Source organism: Oncorhynchus mykiss, chromosome 12 (assembly GCF_057628025.1).
Source record: "Oncorhynchus mykiss isolate SJ-2025 chromosome 12, ASM5762802v1, whole genome shotgun sequence".
In the NCBI taxonomy this organism is placed as follows: Eukaryota; Metazoa; Chordata; class Actinopteri; order Salmoniformes; family Salmonidae; genus Oncorhynchus; species Oncorhynchus mykiss.
In genome coordinates, this window is record NC_143033.1 from 2,551,179 (window position 1) to 2,572,656 (window position 21,478).

General features: G+C 43.4%; 1 protein-coding gene and 1 long non-coding RNA gene across 3 annotated transcripts in view; one reads left to right on the forward strand and one right to left on the reverse strand.

Annotated features, from left to right (window-relative positions):
* Positions 1 to 21,478, forward strand: part of LOC149979060 (uncharacterized) — a 519,908-nt gene that overhangs the window by 171,811 nt on the left and 326,619 nt on the right. The window lies entirely within an intron of this gene.
* Positions 1 to 21,478, reverse strand: part of unm_sa34860 (un-named sa34860) — a 180,599-nt gene that overhangs the window by 23,788 nt on the left and 135,333 nt on the right. For both annotated transcript variants that reach the window (XM_036936733.2, XM_090191544.1), the window contains exons 9-14: positions 17,294 to 17,361; positions 14,155 to 14,280; positions 13,876 to 14,061; positions 11,626 to 11,687; positions 7,687 to 7,896; positions 6,758 to 6,907 (exon numbers count right to left, since the gene is read on the reverse strand). In XM_036936733.2, the coding sequence (XP_036792628.2) occupies positions 6,758 to 6,907; positions 7,687 to 7,896; positions 11,626 to 11,687; positions 13,876 to 14,061; positions 14,155 to 14,280; positions 17,294 to 17,361 (802 nt within the window). The remainder of the gene's footprint in view (positions 1 to 6,757; positions 6,908 to 7,686; positions 7,897 to 11,625; positions 11,688 to 13,875; positions 14,062 to 14,154; positions 14,281 to 17,293; positions 17,362 to 21,478) is intronic.

Sequence of the window (21,478 nt, forward strand, 5' to 3'; positions counted from 1 at the left end):
CAAATGTCAAATTGGCTTTTTACCAAATTACCGTACAACAGACCATGTATTCACCCTGCACACCCTAATTGACAAACAAACAAACCAAAACAAAGGCAAAGTCTTCTCATGCTTTGTTGATTTCAAAAAAGCCTTCGACTCAATCTGGCATGAGGGTCTGCTATACAAACTGATGGAAAGTGGTGTTGGGGGTAAAACATACGACATTATAAAATCCATGTACACAAACAACAAGTGTGAGGTTAAAATTGGCAAAAAACACACACATTTCTTCACACAGGGTCGTGGGGTTAGACAGGGATGCAGCTTAAGCCCCACCCTCTTCAACATATATATCAACGAATTGGCGCGGGCACTAGAAAAGTCTGCAGCACCCGGCCTCCCCCTGCTAGAATCCGAAGTCAAATGTCTGCTGTTTGCCAATGATCTGGTGCTTCTGTCACCAACCAAGGAGGGCCTACAGCAGCACCTAGATCGTATGCACAGATTCTGTCAGACCTGGGCCCTGACAGTAAATCTCAGTAAGACCAAAATAATGGTGTTCCAAAAAAGGTCCAGTCACCAGGACCACAAATACAAATTCCATCTAGACACTGTTGCCCTAGAGCACACAAAAAACTATACATACTTTGGCCTAAACATCAGCGCCACAGGTAACTTCCACAAAGCTGTGAACGATCTGAGAGACAAGGCAAGAAGGGCATTCTATGCCATCAAAATAAACATAAATTTCAACATACCAATTAGGATTTGGCTAAAAATACTTGAATCAGTCATAGAGCCCATTGCCCTTTATGGTTGTGAGGTCTGGGGTCCGCTCACCAACCAAGACTTCACAAAATGTGACAAACACCAAATTGAGACTCTGCACGCAGAATTCTGCAAAAATATCCTCCGTGTACAACGTAGAACACCAAATAATGCATGCAGAGCAGAATTAGGCCGATACCCACTAATTATCAAAATCCAGAAAATAGCCGTTAAATTCTACAACCACCTAAAAGGAAGCGATTCACAAACCTTCCATAACAAAGCCATCACCTACAGAGAGATGAACCTGGAGAAGAGTCCCCTAAGCAAGCTGGTCCTCGGGCTCTGTTCACAAACACAAACACACCCCACAGGACAACAGCACAATTAGACCCAACCAAATCATGAGAAAACAAAAAGATAATTACTTGACACATTGGAAAGAATTAACAAAAAAACAGAGCAAACTAGAATGCTATTTGGCCCTAAACAGAGAGTACACAGCGGCAGAATACCTGACCACTGTGACTGACCCAAAATTAAGGAAAGCTTTGACTATGTACAGACTCAGTGAGCATAGCCTTGCTATTGAGAAAGGCCGCCGTAGGCAGACATGGCTCTCAAGAGAATACAGGCTATGTGCTCACTGCCCACAAAATGAGGTGGAAACTGAGCTGCAACTGAGCTGCACTTCCTAACCTCCTGCCCAATGTATGACCATATTAGAGAGACATATTTCCCTCAGATTACACAGATCCCCAAAAAAATTGAAAACAAATCCAATTTTGAAAAACTCCCATATCTACTGGGTGAAATTCCACAGTGTGCCATCACAGCAGCAAGATTTGTGACCTGTTGCCAGGAGAAAAGGGCAACCAGTGAAGAACACACACCATTGTAAATACAACCCATATTTATGCTTATTTATTTTATCTTGTGTCCTTTAACCATTTGTACATTGTTAAAACACTGTATATATATATATATATATATATATATAATATGACATTTGTAATGTCTTTACTGTTTTGAAACCTCTGTATGTGTAATGTTTACTGTTAATTTTTGTTGTTTTTCACTTTATATATTCACTTTGTATGTTGTCTACCTCACTTGCTTTGGCAATGTTAACACATGTTTCCCATGCCAATAAAGCCCTTGAATTGAATTGAATTGAATTGAGAGAGGGAGAATGCATCTAGCTAAAAGAGAGAGAGGGAGAGAGAGGGAGAAGGTGTCTAGCTAAAATAAAGAGAGAGAGGGAGAGAGAGGGAGAAGGCATCTAGCTAAAAGAGAGAGAGGGAGAGAGAGGGAGGCGTCTAGCTAAAAGAGAGAGAGGGAGAGAGAGGGAGAATGAGTCTAGCTAAAAGAGAGAGAGGGAGAGAGAGGGAGAATGAGTCTAGCTAAAAGAGAGAGAGGGAGAGAGAGGGAGAATGAGTCTAGCTAAAAGAGAGAGAGGGAGAGAGAGGGAGGCGTCTAGCTAAAAGAGAGAGAAGGAGAGAGGGAGAATGAGTCTAGCTAAAAGAGAGAGAGGGAGAGAGAGGGAGGCATCTAGCTAAAAGAAAGACAGAGGGGGAGAAGGCATCTAGCTAAAAGAGAGAGAGGGAGAGAGAGGGAGAATGAGTCTAGCTAAAAGAGAGAGCGCAAGAAGGCGTCTAGCTACTAGCTAAAAGAGAGAGAGGGAGAGAGTGAGAATGAGTCTAACTAAAAGAGAGAGAGAGGGCGTCTAGCTAGAAGAGAGAGAAGGAGAGAGGGAGAATGAGTCTAACTAAAAGAGAGAGAGGGAGAGAGAGGGAGAAGGCGTCTATCTAAAAGAGAGAGGGAGAGAGGGAGAATGAGTCTAACTAAAAGAGAGAGAGGGAGAGAGAGGGAGAATGAGTCTAACTAAAAGAGAGAGAGGGAGAGAGGGAGAATGAGTTTAGCTAAAAGAGGGAGAGGGAGAGAGACCAGAGAGATAGATAAGAGGGAGAGAGTCTAGCAGAGATCAGAGGGAAATCCTCATGAAGGTATTAAATAAAACATCAAATAACTTGTGTTCCCTCAGAGAGACCCAGGCAGCAGCTCAGACAGATTAATGATGGAGCAGAAAGAGTGATCTGAGGCTGGGATGGATAGAGCTGTCAGTGAAGAGGAGGAGGAGAGCGGGATGAAAAGGAGAGGAGGCATCCTCTGTGAGATAAACATGACTGAGAGCTGCACCTCCTTGAGGGACCCTCTCTGGCACCTCTTCTTTCCTTTCCTCTCTGGCACCTCTCCTCCTCTCTGGCACCTCTGGCTCCTCTCCTCTCCTCTCTTCTCCTCTCCTCTCCGATCCTCTCCCCTCCCCTCCCCTCCCCTCCCCTCTCCTCTCCTCTCCTCTCCTCTCCTCTCCTCTCCGATCCTCTCCTCTCCCCTCCCCTCCCCTCCCCTCTCCTCTCCTCTCCTCTCCTCTCCTCTCCTCTCCTCTCCTCTCCTCTCCTCTCCCCTCCTCCCCTCTCCTCTCCTCTCCTCTCCTCTCCTCTCCTCTCCTCTCCTCTCCTGGGCTCCATACTGTAGAGCCCTACTTGTCAATACTACACCCTGTACATTGGCACTAAAAGCTGTTAAATATCCGTGTTAGATTTGTGGGTTATTTGAAGGTATTTTATTCTTCAATAAATACTAAATTGTGGATGTGTATATGCCACCCTGAGTCAGAATTCTGTTTCTCAGAGACAGTCATGTGATGTGGCTCCAGTGTTCCAAATGATCTTTGACCTCTGGGTGTTTCTCTACAGGCCCCCTTTTCTCTCTCTCCCTCTGCTCTCATCCCCCTCTTTCTTTCTCTTTCTTCCTCTGGCATATCTAAATCCCTTCTAGCTCTTTCTCTATCCTATCTCTCATTCTCTTTCACTCTCTCCTTCTCTCACTCCCACCTCTTTATTTCTCTCTCTCTCTCCATCTCCATCACTCTGTCTCTCTCTCCATCCCCAGCACTCTGTCTCTCTCTCCATCCCCAGCACTCTGTCTCTCTCTCTCTCTCTCCATCACTCTGTCTCTCTCTCTATCCCCAGCACTCTGTCTCTTTCTCTCCATCCCCATCACTCTGTCTCTCTCTCTCTCCCCATTACTCTGTCGCTCTCTCTCTCCATCCCCAGCACTCTGTCTCTCACTCTCTCCATCCCCATCACTCTGTCTCTCACTCTCCCCATCACTCTGTCTCTCTCTCTCTCTCTATCCCCAGCACTCTGTCTCTCTCTCTCTCCATCCCCATCACCCGTTCTCTCTCTCCATCCCCATCACTCTGTCTCTCTCTCTCTCTCTCCCCATCACTCTGTCTCTCACTCTCTCCATCCCCATCACTCTGTCTCTCACTCTCTCCATCCCCATCACTCTGTCTCTCTCTCTCTCTCCATCCCCATCACTCTGTCTCTCTCTCTCCATCACCATCACTCTCTCTCTCTCTCTCCATCCCCATCACTCTCTCTCTCTCTCCCCATCACTCTCTCTCTCTCCATCCCCATCACTCGTTCTCTCTCTCCATCCCCAGCACTCTGTATCTCACTCTCTCCATCCCCATCACTCTGTCTCTCACTCTCTCCATCCCCATCACTCTGTCTCTCTCTCTCTCCATCCCCATCACTCTGTCTCTCTCTCTCTCCATCCCCATCACTCTGTCTCTCTCTCTCCATCCCCATCACTCTGTCTCTCTCTCTCCATCCCCATCACTCTCTCTCTCCATCCCCATCACTCGTTCTCTCTCTCCATCCCCATCACTCTGTCTCTCTCTCTCTCTCTCCCCATCACTCTCTCTCTCTCTCTCTCCATCCCCATCACTCTGTCTCTCTCTCTCCATCCCCATCACTCTGTCTCTCTCTCTCCATCCCCATCACTCTGTCTCTCTCTCTCTCCATCCCCATCACTCTGTCTCTCTCTCTCCATCCCCATCACCCGTTCTCTCTCTCCATCCCCATCACTCTGTCTCTCTCTCTCTCTCTCCCCATCACTCTGTCTCTCACTCTCTCCATCCCCATCACTCTGTCTCTCACTCTCTCCATCCCCATCACTCTGTCTCTCTCTCTCTCTCCATCCCCATCACTCTGTCTCTCTCTCTCCATCCCCATCACTCTGTCTCTCTCTCTCCATCCCCATCACTCTCTCTCCCCCATCACTCTCTCTCTCTCTATCCCCATCACTCGTTCTCTCTCTCTATCCCCATCACTCTGTCTCTCTCTCTCTCTCTCCCCATCACTCTCTCTCTCTCCATCCCAATCACTCTGTCTCTCTCTCTCCATCCCCATCACTCTGTCTCTCTCTCCATCCCCATCACTCTGTCTCTCTCTCTCTCCATCCCCATCACTCTGTCTCTCTCTCTCCATCCCCATCACCCGTTCTCTCTCTCCATCCCCAGCACTCTGTCTCTCTCTCTCCATCCCCAGCACTCTGTCTCTCTCTCTCTCCATCCCCAGCACTCTGTCTCTCTCTCTCTCTCCATCTCCATCACTCTGTCTCTCTCTCTCTCCATCTCCATCACTCTGTCTCTCTCTCTCCATCCCATCACTCTGTCTCTCTCTCGCCATCCCCATTACTCTGTCTCTCTCTCAATCCCCAGCACTCTGTCTCTCTCTCTCTCCATCCCCAGCACTCTGTCTCTCTCTCTCTCCATCTCCATCACTCTGTCTCTCTCTCTCTCCATCTCCATCACTCTGTCTCTCTCTCTCCATCCCATCACTCTGTCTCTCTCACTCCATCCCCAGCACTCTGTCTCTCTCTCTCTCCATCTCCATCACTCTGTCTCTCTCTCTCCATCCCAATCACCCTGTCTCTCTCTCTCTCTCTCTCCATCCCCAGCACTCTATCTCTCTCTCTCTCCATCCCCATCACTCTGTCTCTCTCCATCCCCATCACTCTGTCTCTCTCTCTCTCCATCCCCATCACTCTGTCTCTCTCTCTCTCCATCCCCATCACTCTGTCTCTCTCTCTCTCCATCCCCATCACTCTGTCTCTCTCTCTCTCCATCCCCAGCACTCTCTCTCTCTCTCTCTCCATCCCCATCACTCTGTCTCTCTCTCTCTCCATCCCCATCACTCTCTCTCTCTCTCTCTCTCCATCCCCATCACTCTCTCTCTCTCTCTCTCTCCATCCCCATCACTCTGTCTCTCTCTCATCCCCATCACTCTGTCTCTCTCCATCCCCAGCACTCTGTCTCTCTCTCTTTCTCTCCATCCCCAGTACTCTGTCTCTCTCTCCATCCCTATCACTATGTCTCTCTCTCCATCCCCAGCACTCTGTCTCTCTCTCCATCCCCATCACTCTGTCTCTCTCTCCATCCCCATCACTCTGTCTCTCTCTCTCCATCACTCTGTCTCTCTCTCTCCATCCTCTTTATTTCTCTCTCTCTCCCCTGTCAGACACATTCAATACAACTTCTCATGTTTCTCCTGTTCTTCTATTAATAGGTCTCCATCTCCTCTCTTAGCCATTCCCCTCCTGGCTACTAAGACACTCCTCTCTTAGCCAACCCCTCCTGGCTACTAAGACACTCCTCAGCCAACCCCTACTGGCTACTAAGACACTCCTCTCTTAGCCATTCTCCTCCTGGCTACTAAGACACTCCTCTCTTAGCCATTCCCCTCCTGGCTACTAAGACACTTCTCTCTTAGCCATTCCCCTCCTGGCTACTAAGACACTACACATGTCACCTCTATTTTCTGGATAACACTAACAGTCAGTGGCCCTGTGATATAATTGACGGATAAAGACAGCCTATATTCTCTGGTTCCTGGGTCTTACAGTCTAGTGACTGTAAAGGAATACATTGGTAATATGGAATAAATATCTGATAAGTAGAGTAGCTTGTAGTCTGTGACCATCCACTAGCTCAATAAATCCTACCATACACTAGCTCAATAAATCCTACCATACACTAGCTCAATAAATCCTACCATCCACTAGCTCAATAAATCCAACCATCCACGAGCTCAATAAATCCAACCAACCACAAGCTCAATAAATCCTACCATTGGTGGCAATTGAGAAGAAGACTTACATCCTGGTTACTCATCTCCCAGTAGGGTCTCTCTCCGTATGACATCACTTCCCACATGGCGATGCCGTAGCTCCACACGTCAGAGGCGGAGGTGAACTTCCTGAACGCTATCGCTTCTGGAGCTGTCCAGCGGATAGGGATTTTACCGCCCTGAGAGAGAGAAACATATCAACAACATTCAGATGGTTATTTTAGGATGGAGAATGATGTGTACAGGCTATGTGTGGTTCTCAGAGAGAGCAAGAATGTAGATATGTCCTGGAGACTGTGCTACGTGTTTATTGGTTGTCCTGGAGATTGTGCCGCATGCTAATTGGCTGTCCTGGATGCAGTGTCACAGTCAGTGACAGAACCTGCACAATCTGGGCAGCACAGCGCAGTTATCAGGTTTAGAAAGCAAAATGGAGAAAGCTAGCTAACACTGCTACACACACACTGCCTCAGATAGCCAAGTAGAGACAGCTAGCTAACACTGCTACACACACACTGCCTCAGACAGCCAAGTAGAGACAGCTAGCTAACACTGCTACATACACACACTGCCTCAGACAGCCAAGTAGAGACAGCTAGCTAACACTGCTAAATACACACACTGCCTCAGACAGCCAAGTAGAGACAGCTAGCTAACACTGACTCAGACAGCCAAGTAGAGACAACTAGCTAACACTGACACACACACACACTGCCTCAGACAACCAAGTAGAGACAGCTACACACACGCACACTCAGAGCTCTCACATATGAGCCTCAGACCTCACAGAGCACTGTGAGCATGCCATGCTTCACGTGCACACTCCCTCCTCCCACCCTGTCACCATCCTTCACTTGCACTCCCTCCCTGTCAAGCACCCCCCTCCTCCCCCCCTGTATGACAGGGAGACAGACATGCAGACACAGGCAGACACGCGGGCAGACAGACAGACACTTACCCTGGTCGTATATGCAGCCTCAGCATCATCCTCCAGGACTCTGGACAGGCCAAAGTCAGACACTTTACACACCAGGTTGCTGTTGACCAGGATGTTTCGCGCCGCCAGGTCCCGGTGCACGTATCCAATGTCACACAGGTAGCGCATGCCTGACGCCATACCACGCAACATCCCAACCAGCTGGATGACTGTGAACTGGCCATCGTTCTTCTACAGGAAGAAGAGGGAGGAAAAGCTCAGAGTACGTCCCTAATGACACCCCATTCCCATTATAATGCACTACCTTTGACCAGGGACACCTCATTCCCATTATAATGCACTACCTTTGACCAGGGACACCTCATTCCCATTATAATGCACTACCTTTGACCAGGGACACCCCATTCCCTTTATAATGCACTACCTTTGACCAGGGACACCCCATCCCTTTATAATGCACTACCTTTGACCAGGGACACCCCATCCCTTTATAATGCACTACCTTTGACCAGGGACACCTCATTCCCATTATAATGCACTACCTTTGACCAGGGACACCCCATTCCCATTATAATGCACTACCTTTGACCAGGGACACCCCATCCCTTTATAATGCACTACCTTTGACCAGGGACACCTCATTCCCATTATAATGCACTACCTTTGACCAGGGACACCTCATTCCCATTATAATGCACTACCTTTGACCAGGGACACCCCATCCCTTTATAATGCACTACCTTTGACCAGGGACACCCCATTCCCATTATAATGCACTACCTTTGACCAGTTACACCCCATCCCTTTATAATGCACTGCCTTTGACCAGGGACACCTCATTCCCATTATAATGCACTACCTTTGACCAGGGACACCCCATTCTCATTATAATGCACTACCTTTGACCAGGGACACCTCATTCCCATTATAATGCACTACCTTTGACCAGGGACACCCCATTCCCATTATAATGCACTACCTTTGACCAGGGACACCTCATTCCCATTATAATGCACTACCTTTGACCAGGGACACCTCATTCCCATTATAACGCACCAGGGACACCCCATTCCCATTATAATGCACTACCTTTGACCAGGGACACCCCACTCCCATTAGAATGCACAACCTTTGACCAGGGACACCCCATTCCCATTATAATGCACTACCTTTTACCAGGGACACCCCATTCCCATTATAACGCACCAGGGACACCCCATTCCCATTATAATGCACGACCATTGACCAGGGACACCTCATTCCCATTATAATGCACTACCTTTGACCAGGGACACCCCATTCCCATTATAATGCACTACCTTTGACCAGGGACACCCCATTCCCATTATAATGCACTACCTTTGACCAGGGACACCCCATCCCTTTATAATGCACTACCTTTGACCAGGGACACCCCATTCCCATTATAATGCACGACCTTTGACCAGGGACACCCCATTCCCATTATAATGCACTACCTTTGACCAGGGACACCCCATTCCCATTATAATGCACTACCTTTGACCAGGGACACCCCATTCCCATTATAATGCACAACCTTTGACCAGGGACACCCCATCCCTTAATAATGTACTATTCTTGATCGGGGGCACACACTCTATTCCCCTATGAACCCTGGTCTAAAGTAGTGCACTGTAAAGGGATTGGGGTGTCCCTGGTCTAAAGTAGTGCAAGGTAAAGGGATTGGGGTGTCCCTGGTCTAAAGCAGTGCAAGGTAAAGGGATTGGGGTGTCCCTGGTCTAAAGCAGTGCACTGTAAAGGGATTGGGGTGTCCCTGGTCTAAAGTAGTGCACTGTAAAGGGATCGGGGTGTCCCTGGTCTAAAGTATTGCAAGGTAAAGGGGATGGGGTGTCCCTGGTCTAAAGTAGTGCACTGAAAAGGGATTGGGGTGTCCCTGGTCTAAAGTAGTGCAAGGTAAAGGGGATGGGATGTCCCTGGTCTAAAGTAGTGCAAGGTAAAGGGGATGGGGTGTCCCTGGTCTAAAGTAGTGCACTGTAAAGGGATTGGGGTGCCCCTGGTCTAAAGTAGTGCACTGTAAAGGGATTGGGGTGTCCCTGGTCTAAAGTAGTGCACTGTAAAGGGATTGGGGTGTCCCTAGTCTAAAGTAGTGCACTGTAAAGGGATTGGGGTGTCCCTGGTCTAAAGTAGTGCACTGTAAAAGGGAATGGGGTGGCATTTGAGACCTATTCTTAGACTTTGTGGTCATGACATTCAAACGACGTTGGACAGTGTGGTCATGACTTTCAAACGACGTTGGACAGTGTGGTCATGACATTCAGACGTCAACGGGTGACAACAGTACATCTAAATAATCATTGGTTGACTTGAGGAAGGTGTCTAGTGATCCACATGGTTGAGGAAGGTGTTTAGTGATCCACATGGTTGAGGAAGGTGTCCAGTGATCCACATGGTTGAGGAAGGTGTCTAGTGATCCACATGGTTGAGGAAGGTGTCCAGTGATCCACATGGTTGAGGAAGGTGTCTAGTGATCCACATGGTTGAGGAAGGTGTCCAGTGATCCACATGGTTGAGGAAGGTGTTTAGTGATCCACATGGTTGAGGAAGGTGTCCAGTGATCCACATGGTTGAGGAAGGTGTCTAGTGATCCACATGGTTGAGGAAGGTGTCCAGTGATCCACATGGTTGAGGAAGGTGTCCAGTGATCCACATGGTTGAGGAAGGTGTTTAGTGATCCACATGGTTGAGGAAGGTGTCCAGTGATCCACATGGTTGAGGAAGGTGTCCAGTGATCCACATGGTTGAGGAAGGTGTCCAGTGATCCACATGGTTTACCTTGAGGAAGGTGTCCAGTGATCCACATGGTTGAGGAAAGTGTCTAGTGATCCGCATGGTTGAGGAAGGTGTCTAGTGATCCACATGGTTGAGGAAGGTGTCCAGTGATCCACATGGTTGAGGAAGGTGTCTAGTGATCCACATGGTTTACCTTGAGGAAGGTGTCCAGTGATCCACATGGTTGAGGAAGGTGTCTAGTGATCCACATGGTTGAGGAAGGTGTCTAGTGATCCACATGGTTTACCTTGAGGAAGGTGTCTAGTGATCCACATGGTTTACCTTGAGGAAGGTGTCTAGTGATCCACATGGTTGAGGAAGGTGTCCAGTGATCCACATGGTTGAGGAAGGTGTCCAGTGATCCACATGGTTGAGGAAGGTGTCCAGTGATCCACATGGTTGAGGAAGGTGTCTAGTGATCCACATGGTTTACCTTGAGGAAGGTGTCCAGTGATCCACATGGTTGAGGAAGGTGTCTAGTGATCCGCATGGTTGAGGAAGGTGTCTAGTGATCCACATGATTGAGGAAGGTGTCTAGTGATCCACATGGTTGAGGAAGGTGTCTAGTGATCCACATGGTTTACCTTGAGGAAGGTGTCTAGTGATCCACATGGTTTACCTTGAGGAAGGTGTCTAGTGATCCACATGGTTTACCTTGAGGAAGGTGTCTAGTGATCCACATGGTTTACCTTGAGGAAGGTGTCTAGTGATCCACATGGTTTACCTTGAGGAAGGTGTCCAGTGATCCACATGGTTGAGGAAGGTGTCTAGTGATCCACATGGTTGAGGAAGGTGTCTAGTGATCCACATGGTTTACCTTGAGGAAGGTGTCCAGTGATCCACATGGTTGAGGAAGGTGTCTAGTGATCCGCATGGTTGAGGAAGGTGTCTAGTGATCCACATGGTTTACCTTGAGGAAGGTGTCCAGTGATCCACATGGTTGAGGAAGGTGTCTAGTGATCCACATGGTTTACCTTGAGGAAGGTGTCTAGTGATCCACATGGTTTACCTTGAGGAAGGTGTCTAGTGATCCACATGGTTTACCTTGAGGAAGGTGTCTAGTGATCCACATGGTTTACCTTGAGGAAGGTGTCTAGTGATCCACATGGTTTACCTTGATGAAGGTGTCTAGTGATCCACATGGTTTACCTTGAGGAAGGTGTCTAGTGATCCATTCTCCATGTACTCCGTGATGATCATCACAGGTTTTGCTGACAAAAGAATAGAGAGAATAATATCATTTCAAACAGATGAGCGATACATCACCGCTGCAATGAAACCACATAGACAATATACACAGCATGTATTAATACAGACAATATACACAGCATGTATTAATACAGACAATATACACAGCATGTATTAATACAGACAATATACACAGCATGTATTAATACAGACAATATACACAGAATGTATTAATACAGACAATATACACAGCATGTATTAATACAGACAATTTACACAGCATGTATTAATACAGACAATATACACAGCATGTATTAATACAGACAATATACACAGCATGTATTAATACAGACAATATACACAGCATGTATTAATACAGACAATATACACAGCATGTATTAATACAGACAATATACACAGCATGTATTAATATAGATAATATACACAACATGTATTAATACAGACAATATACACAACATGTATTAATACAGACAATATACACAGCATGTATTAATACAGACAATATACACAACATGTACAGTTGAATTCGGAAGTTTACATACACTTAGGTTGGAGTCATTAAAACTCGTTTTACAACCACTCCACAAATGTCTTGTTAGCAAACTATAGTTTTGGCAAGTCGTTTAGGACATCTACTTTGTGCATGACACAAGTAATTTTTCACAATTGTTTACAGACATATCATTTCACTTATAATTCACTTTATCACAATTCCAGTGGGTCAGAAGTTTACATACACTAAGTTGACTGTGCCTTTAAACAGCTAGGATAATTCCAGAAAATTATGTCATGACTTTAGAAGCTTCTGATAGGCTAATTGACATACTTTGAGTCAATTGGAGATGTACCTGTGGATGTATTTCAAGGTCTACCTTCAAACTCTGTGCCTCTTTGCTTGACATCATGGGAAAATCAAAAGAAATCAGCCAAGACCTCAGATAACAAACTGTAGACCTCCACAAGTCTGGTTCATCCTTGGGAGAAATTTCCAAAAGCCTGAAGGTGCCACGTTAATCTGTACACACAATAGTATGCAAGTATAAACACCATGGGACCACGCAGCCATCATACCGCTCAGGAAGGAGACGTGTTCTGTCTCCTAGAGAAGAACGTACTTTGGTGCGAAAAGTGCAAATCATTCCCAGAATAACTGCAAAGGACCTTGTGAAGATGCTGGAGGAAACAGGTACACAAGTATCTATATCCACAGTAAAACAAGTGCTATATCGACATAACCTGAAAGGCCGCTCAGCAAGGAAGAAGCCACTGTTCCAAAACCGCCATAAAAAAAGCCAGACTACTGTTTGCAACTGCACATGTGGACAAAGATCGTACTTTTTGGAGAAATGTCCTCTGGTCTGAGAAAACAAAAATATGCATTTTTGGCCATAATGACCATCTTTATGTTTGGAGGAAAAATGGGTAGGCTTGCAAGCCGAAGAACACCATCCCAACCGTAAAGCATGGGGGTGGAAGCATCATGTTGTGGGGGTGCTTTGCTGCAGGAGGGACTGGTGCACTTTACAAAATAGATGCATCATGAGAAAGGAAAGTGATGTGGATATTTTGAAGCAACATCTCAAGACAGTCAGGAAGTTAAAGCTTGGTCGCAAATGGGTCTTGCAAATGGACAATGACACCAAGCATATTTCCAAAGTTGTGGCAAAATGTCTTAAGGACAACAAAGTCAAGGTATTGGAGTGGCCATCACTAAGCCCTGACCTCAATCCTATAGAACATTTGTGGGCAGAACTGAAAAAGTTTGTGCGAGAAAGGAGACCTACAAAGCTGACTCAGTTACACCAGCTCTGTCAGAAGGAACGGAATGGGCCAAAATTCACCCAATTTATGGGAATCTTGTGGAAGGCTACGCAAAACGTTTGACCCATGTTAAAAAATGTAAAGGCAATGCTACAAAATACTAATTGGGTGTATGTAAACTTCTAACCCACTGGGAATCAGATGAAAGAAATAAAAGCTGAAATAAATCATTCTCTCTACTATTATTCTGACATTTCACAATCTTAAAATAAAGTGGTGATCCTAACTGACCTAAGACAGCAAACTTTTACTAGAATTAAATGTCAGGAATTGTGAAAAACTGAGTTTAAATGTATTTGGCTAAGGTGTATGTAAACTTCCGACTTCAACTGTATTTGTACAGACAGAATGACATGAAATAAGACGTACTCTTGGTGACCACGCCTTCCAGGTGGATGATGTTTGGATGATCAAACTGTCCCATGATGGACGCCTCCCCTAGGAAGTCCCGCCTTTGTCGTTCTGTGTAACCTGCCTTCAGGGTCTTAATGGCTACTGGGAACTCCTTCTTACCAGGCAGACGGAGGGGTCCGCTGCACACCTCCCCGAACTCACCTGGAAAAGAAACACAGTTAACCAAAACACATCCTGGAAGACACACATGAAAACACATAAACATTTAATCACAGTGTGTACGCATGCACTCACCAGCGCCAATGACTCTCTCAATGGTGATGCAGGAAACATCGATCTCCTTGGCGAACTCATGGACGGCCTGGTTGGGGTCCTCGTAGGTGTGGGGGTCTATATACGTACGCACCCCCGGGTACATAACTAGAGAGAGAGAAGACATACTCGTAAGTGTGGTGGTCGATATACGTACACACCCGTCGGGGTGCATTTAGAAAGTATTCAGACCCATTGACTTTTTCCACATTTTGTTACGTTACAGCCTTATTTTAAAATTGATTCAATAATTGTCTTCCTCATCAATCTACACACAATAACCCATGAACCCATGAAAAAGCGAAAACAGGTTTAAAAACAGAAATACGTGTTTTTTTGTGTATTTTTTAGTTTCGATCTTGTCTCATTACTTCCCAACGAGCTCAGGAGGCAAAGGTCGAGTCAAGCATCCTCCGAAACATGCTTCTTAACACACGCCCGCTTAACCCGAAAGCCAGACGCACCAAGATTGGACATGATTTGGAAAGGCACACCTGTCTATTTAAGGTCCCACAGTTGACAGTGCATGTCAGATCAAAAATCAAGCCATGAGTTCGAGGGAATTGTCCATAGAGCTCTGAGACAGGATTGTGTCGAGGTACAGATCTGGGGAAGGGTACCAAAACATTTCTGCAGCATTGAAGATCCCCCAAGAACACAGTGGACTCCGTGATTCATAAATGGAAAAAGTTTGGAACCACTAAGACTCTTCCTAAAGCTGACCACACTGCCAAACTGAGCAATCTGGGGACAAGGTCCTTGGTCAGTAGGAGGTGACAAAGAACCTGATGGTCGAGGCTGTAATCGCTGCCAAAGGTGCTTCAACAAAGTACTGAGTAAAGAGTCTGAATACTTATGTAAATATGATATTTCAGTTTTTATTTTAAAATAAAATAAATTTGAAAACATTTCTACAAACCAGTTTTTCCTTTGTCATTATGGGGTATTGTGATGTCATTATGGGGTATTGTGATGTCATTATGGGGTATTGTGCATAGATTGATAAGTGGGGTAAAACAATTTAATCAATTTTAGAATAAGGCTGCAAAGTAACAAAATGTGGAAAAAGTTAATGGGTCTGAATGCTTTTCAAATGCACTGTACGTATCGATCCCTGGGAACATAACTAGAGAGAGAAATTAGATACTTGTGGGGGTCAATATACAGTACCTTTCAAAGGTTAGGGATCACTTAGAAATGTCATTGTTTTCCATGAAAACATACAAGAAATTAGTTGCAAAATGAATAGGAAATATAGTCAAGACGTTGATAAAGTTATAAATAATGATTTTTAATTGACAAAATAATTGCGTCCTTCAAACTTTTGTCAAAGAATCGTCCATTTTGCAGCAATTAGAGCCTTGCAGACCTTTGGCATTCTAGTTGTTAATTTGTTGAGGTAATCTGAAGAGATTTCACCCCATGCTTCCTGAAGCACCTCCCACAAGTTGGATTGGCTTGATGGGCAATCCTTATGTACCATACGGCCAGGCTGCTTCCACAACAGCTCAATAGGGTTGAGATCCGGTGACTGTGCTGGCCACTCCATTATAAACAGAATACCAGCTGACTGCTTCTTCCCTAAGTAGTTCTTGCATAGTTTGGAGCTGTGCTTTGGGTCATTGTCCTGTTGTAGGAGGAAATTGGCTCCAATTAAGTGCGTTGCAAAATGGAGTGATAGCCTTCCTTCTTCAAGATTCCTTTTACGCTGAACAAATCTCCCACTTTACCTCCACCAAAGCACCCCCAGACCATCACATTGCCTCCACCATGCTTGACAGATGGCATCGAGCACACCTCCAGCATATTTACATTTTTTCTGCATCTCACGAATGTTCTTCTTTGTGATCCAAACACCTCAAACTTAGATTTGTCTGTCCATAACACTTTTTTCAATCGTCCTCTGTCCAGTTTCTGTGTTCTTTTGCCCATCTTAATCTTTTAATTTTATTGGCCAGTCTGATACGGCTTTTTCTTTGCAACTCTGCCTAGAAGGCCATCATCCCAGGGTCGCCTCTTCACTGTTGACGTTGACACTGGTGTTTTGTGGGTACTATTTAATGAAGCTGCCAGTTGAGGACCTGTGAGGCGTCTGTTTCTCAAACTAGACACTCTAATGTACTTGTCCTCTTGCTCAGTTGTGCACCGGGGCATCCCACTCCTCTTTCTATTCTGGTTAGAGCCAGTTTGCACTGTTCTGTGAAGGGAGTAGTACTCTGCGTTGTCCGAGATCTTCAGTTTCTTGGAAATTTCTCACATGGAATAGCCTTCATTTCTCAGAACAAGAATAGACTGACGAGTTTCAGAAGAAAGTTCTTTGTTTCCGGCCATTTTGAGCCTGTAATCAAAATCACAAATGCTGATGCTCCAGATACTCTAAACAAGTTTTATTGCTTCTTTAATCAGAACAAATGTTTTCAGCTGTGCTAACATAATTGCAAAAGGGTTTTCTAATGTTCAATTAGCCTTTTAAAATGATAAACTTGGATTAGCTAACACAACGTGCCATTGGAACACAGGAGTGATGGTTGCTGATTATGGGCTTCTTACATTAAGCTGCCGTTTCCATCTACAATAGTCATTTACAACATTAACAATGTCTACAATGTATTTCTGATAAATTTTAAGTTATTTTAATGGACAACAATTAGCTTTTCTTTCAAAAACAAGGACATTTCTAAGTGACCCCAAACTTGTGAAAGGTAATGTGTATATATGTCAGAACGGCATTGGACTAAGATACAGTGGCATAGTATATACAGGCTATACATATGAGGTGGGGGATGCAGTATTTACAAACAATTAAAGTGACTAAGAGACCGTAGAATAGTATAGAGTACAGTTTATACATATGAGATGAGTAATGCAGTATTTACACACAATTAAAGTGACTAAGAGACCGTAGAATAGTATAGAGTACAGTTTACACATATGAGATGAGTAATGCAAGACGCGGAGACATGATTAAAGTGGCTAGTGTTTCATTTCCTTAAAGTGGTCAGTGATTCCTAGTCTATGTCTGTAGGCAGCAGCCTCTGATGAGCTGGAGATGGCTGTTTAACTGTCAGTGGTGTAGTATAGAATACAATACTGTGTGTGTGCGTGCGTGCGTGCAACTTACTGTGGCCGTTGTGGAAGTGTATCTTCTCTTCATCAGGTTCCTGCTTGGCCTTGCTGTAGCCACACCGCCTGAGAGATTTACCACATATATGATGCTGTATTACTGTCATGTTACAACACACACATTGCGCACAAACTAAACCACAAATACAGAAAAAAGAGATCCTATATGAGCTAAACCACTCACAGGAGAGCAGAGATCCTACATGAGCTAAACCACAGACAGGAGAGCAGAGATCCTATATGAGCTAAACCACACACAGGAGAGCAGAGATCCTATATGAGCTAAACCACACACAGGAGAGCAGAGATCCTATACGAGCTAAACCACACACAGGAGAGCAGAGATCCTATATGAGCTAAACCACACGCAGGAGAGCAGAGATCCTATATGAGCTAAACCACACGCAGGAGAGCAGAGATCCTATACGAGCTAAACCACACACAGGAGAGCAGAGATCCTATATGAGCTAAACCACACGCAGGAGAGCAGAGATCCTATATGAGCTAAACCACACACAGGAGAGCAGAGATCCTATATGAGCTAAACCACACAGGAGAGCAGAGATCCTATATGAGCTAAACCACACACAGGAGAGCAGAGATCCTATATGAGCTAAACCACACACAGGGGAGCAGACACAGGAGAGCAGAGATCCTATATGAGCTAAACCACACATAGGAGAGCAGAGATCCTATATGAGCTAAACCACACACAGGAGAGCAGAGATCCTATATGAGCTAAACCACACAGGAGAGCAGAGATCCTATATGAGCTAAACCACACGCAGGAGAGCAGAGATCCTATATGAGCTAAACCACACACAGGAGAGCAGAGATCCTATATGAGCTAAACCACACGCAGGAGAGCAGAGATCCTATATGAGCTAAACCACACACAGGAGAGCAGAGATCCTATATGAGCTAAACCACACGCAGGTGAGCAGAGATCCTATATGAGCTAAACCACACACAGGAGAGCAGAGATCCTATATGAGCTAAACCACACACAGGGGAGCAGAGATGCTATATGAGCTAAACCACACACAGGAGAGCAGAGATCCTATATGAGCTAAACCACACGCAGGTGAGCAGAGATCCTATATGAGCTAAACAACATACAGGAGAGCAGTGATTCTCTCTCGCTCTCTCTCTTGCTCTCTAGCTCTTTCTTTCTCTCTGCTCTTGGTCTCTGTTCTCTGCATAGGGAGCAAACATCCCTCTACAGTGGTGCTCCAAACAAACATCTGAAGTCAATATTATGACAAGATGGACCCGAGATAAAGCAGATGAAAAGTGAGGACATTGATTTTAAATCTGATCCTGTTCACACACGATGCAGAGCTGCTCCAAATGCCATGACACCATCCACCATACAGGACACAGAGCCTGGAGCTGGGGACTGCGCTGGCTCGGTGTTGCTGAGAATATTGGGTTGGCATTTTGAAGGGCAGTCTGGTGATGGGGACTAGGCTTGCCTCTGTGGATGAGGGGAGTTAGGACAGGCACTTTGGAGGGCATCAACAGCAGTAGTATCCCAGTAAGACAGGACAGGGCTGTGGTTGCCTGGGGATGAGTCAGTCAGTCAGACACAGTCGGAGGGAGGGGGGCAGGGGGGATGGAAGATATAGCCTACTTCCCCTTCTATCACTGTTTAATTTCCCCCCGTAGTGACACTATTACATCAGTTTATTAATTAGCATTCTTATCACTCCATCTATTGCCTCATACCTCTATCCCCAACCCCCTGATTCACAAGCATATAACCACTAGAATACTATACAACCACTATAATATAGACCCACATTACACTATATAACCACTATTATATTATATAACCACTATTATACTATATCACCACCATTAAACTATAGAACCACATTACACTATATAACCACTAGAATACTATATAACCACTATAATATAGACCCACATTACACTATATAACCACTATTATATTATATAACCACTATTATACTATATCACCACCATTAAACTATAGAACCACATTACACTATATAACCACTAGAATACTATATAACCACTATAATATAGACCCACATTACACTATATAACCACTATTATACTATATCACCACCATTAAACTATAGAACCACATTACACTATATAACCACTAGAATACTATATAACCACTAGAATACTATATAACCACTATAATATAGACCCACATTACACTATATAACCACTATTATACTATATAACAACTATAATACTATATACCCACAATTATATTATATAACCACTATTATACTATATAACCACTATAATATAGACCCACATTACACTATATAACATCTATTAACCTATATAACCACTAGAATACTATATAACCGCTATTATACTATATAACCACCATTAAACTATATAACCACTATTATACTATATAACCACTATAATATAGACCCACATTACACTATATAACCACTATTATACTATATAAACACTAGAATACTATATAACCACCATTAAACTATATAACCACTATTATACTATATAAACACTATAATATAGACCCACCTTACACTATATAACCACTATTATACTATATAACCACTATTATACTATATAACCACCATTAAACTATAGAACCACATTGCACTATAACCACTAGAATACTATATAACCACTAGAATACTATATAACCACTAGAATACTATATAACCACTATTATACTATATAACCACATTTATACTATATAACCACTAGAATACTATATAACCACTATTATAATATATAACCACTAGAATACTATATAACCACAATTATACTATATAACCACTATTATACTATATAACCACTAGAATACTATATAACCACTATTATACTATATAACATATATTAACCTATATATCCACTATATAACCACTATTACACTGTATAACCACTGTGTAACCACTAACAATACTATAGAAGCACCATTATACTATCGAACCACTATTATACTATATAGCCATCATTACACTATATAACTAACCTCTAGTATACTATATATCCACTATATAACCACTATTGTACTACATATTATACTATATAACCACTATTATACTATATAATCACTATTATACTATATAACCACTAACAATACTATATAACGACTAACAATACTATATAACCACTATTATACTATAGAATGACTATAATACTATACAACCACTATTATACTATATAACCACTAACAATACTACATAACCACTAGTATACTATATAAACACCAATACATAAACACTGACAATACTATAGAACCACTAATATACTATAGAACCACTATTATACTATATAACCACTATTAACCTATATATCCACTATATAACCACTAATATACTCTAACCACTAGTATACTATGTAACCACTATTATACTATAAAACCACTAACAATACTATTGAACCACTTTTATACTATCAAACCACTATTATACTAAATAGCCACTATTATACTATATATTAACAGTCATCTTAATTCAGTCTCATCTGAAAGTTTATATAACCACTATTATACTATATAACATCTATTAACCTATATATCCACTATATAACCACTGGTATACTATATATCCACTGTATAACCACTATTGTACTATATAGCCACTATTATACTATATATCCACTATATAACCACTATTGTACTATATAGCCACTATTATACTATATATCCACTATATAACCACTATTGTACTATATAGCCACTATTATACTATATATCCACTATATAACCACTATTGTACTATATAGCCACTATTATACTATATATCCACTATATAACCACTATTGTACTATATAGCCACTATTATACTATATAACCACTATTATACTATTAACCACATTTATATTATATAACCACTAGTATACTATATATGCACTATATAACCACTATTATACTATATAACCACTAACAATACTACATAACCACTAGTATACTATATAACCACTATATAACCACTAGTATACTATAAAACCACTATTACACTATTGTCGTGTCTTTGGCTATGCTGGATTAGGTGATTTGACATGCTATTCTATAAAATAATTTCTCCGTAATTAATATTACCTGATTGAGCTAATCATGTAAATGTAATTAACTAGAGTTGGGGCACCATGAAAGAATATTTATAAAGCTGTTATCTTCTGAATAAACTCTTAAAGACCTAGTAATATTTTACATCAATAG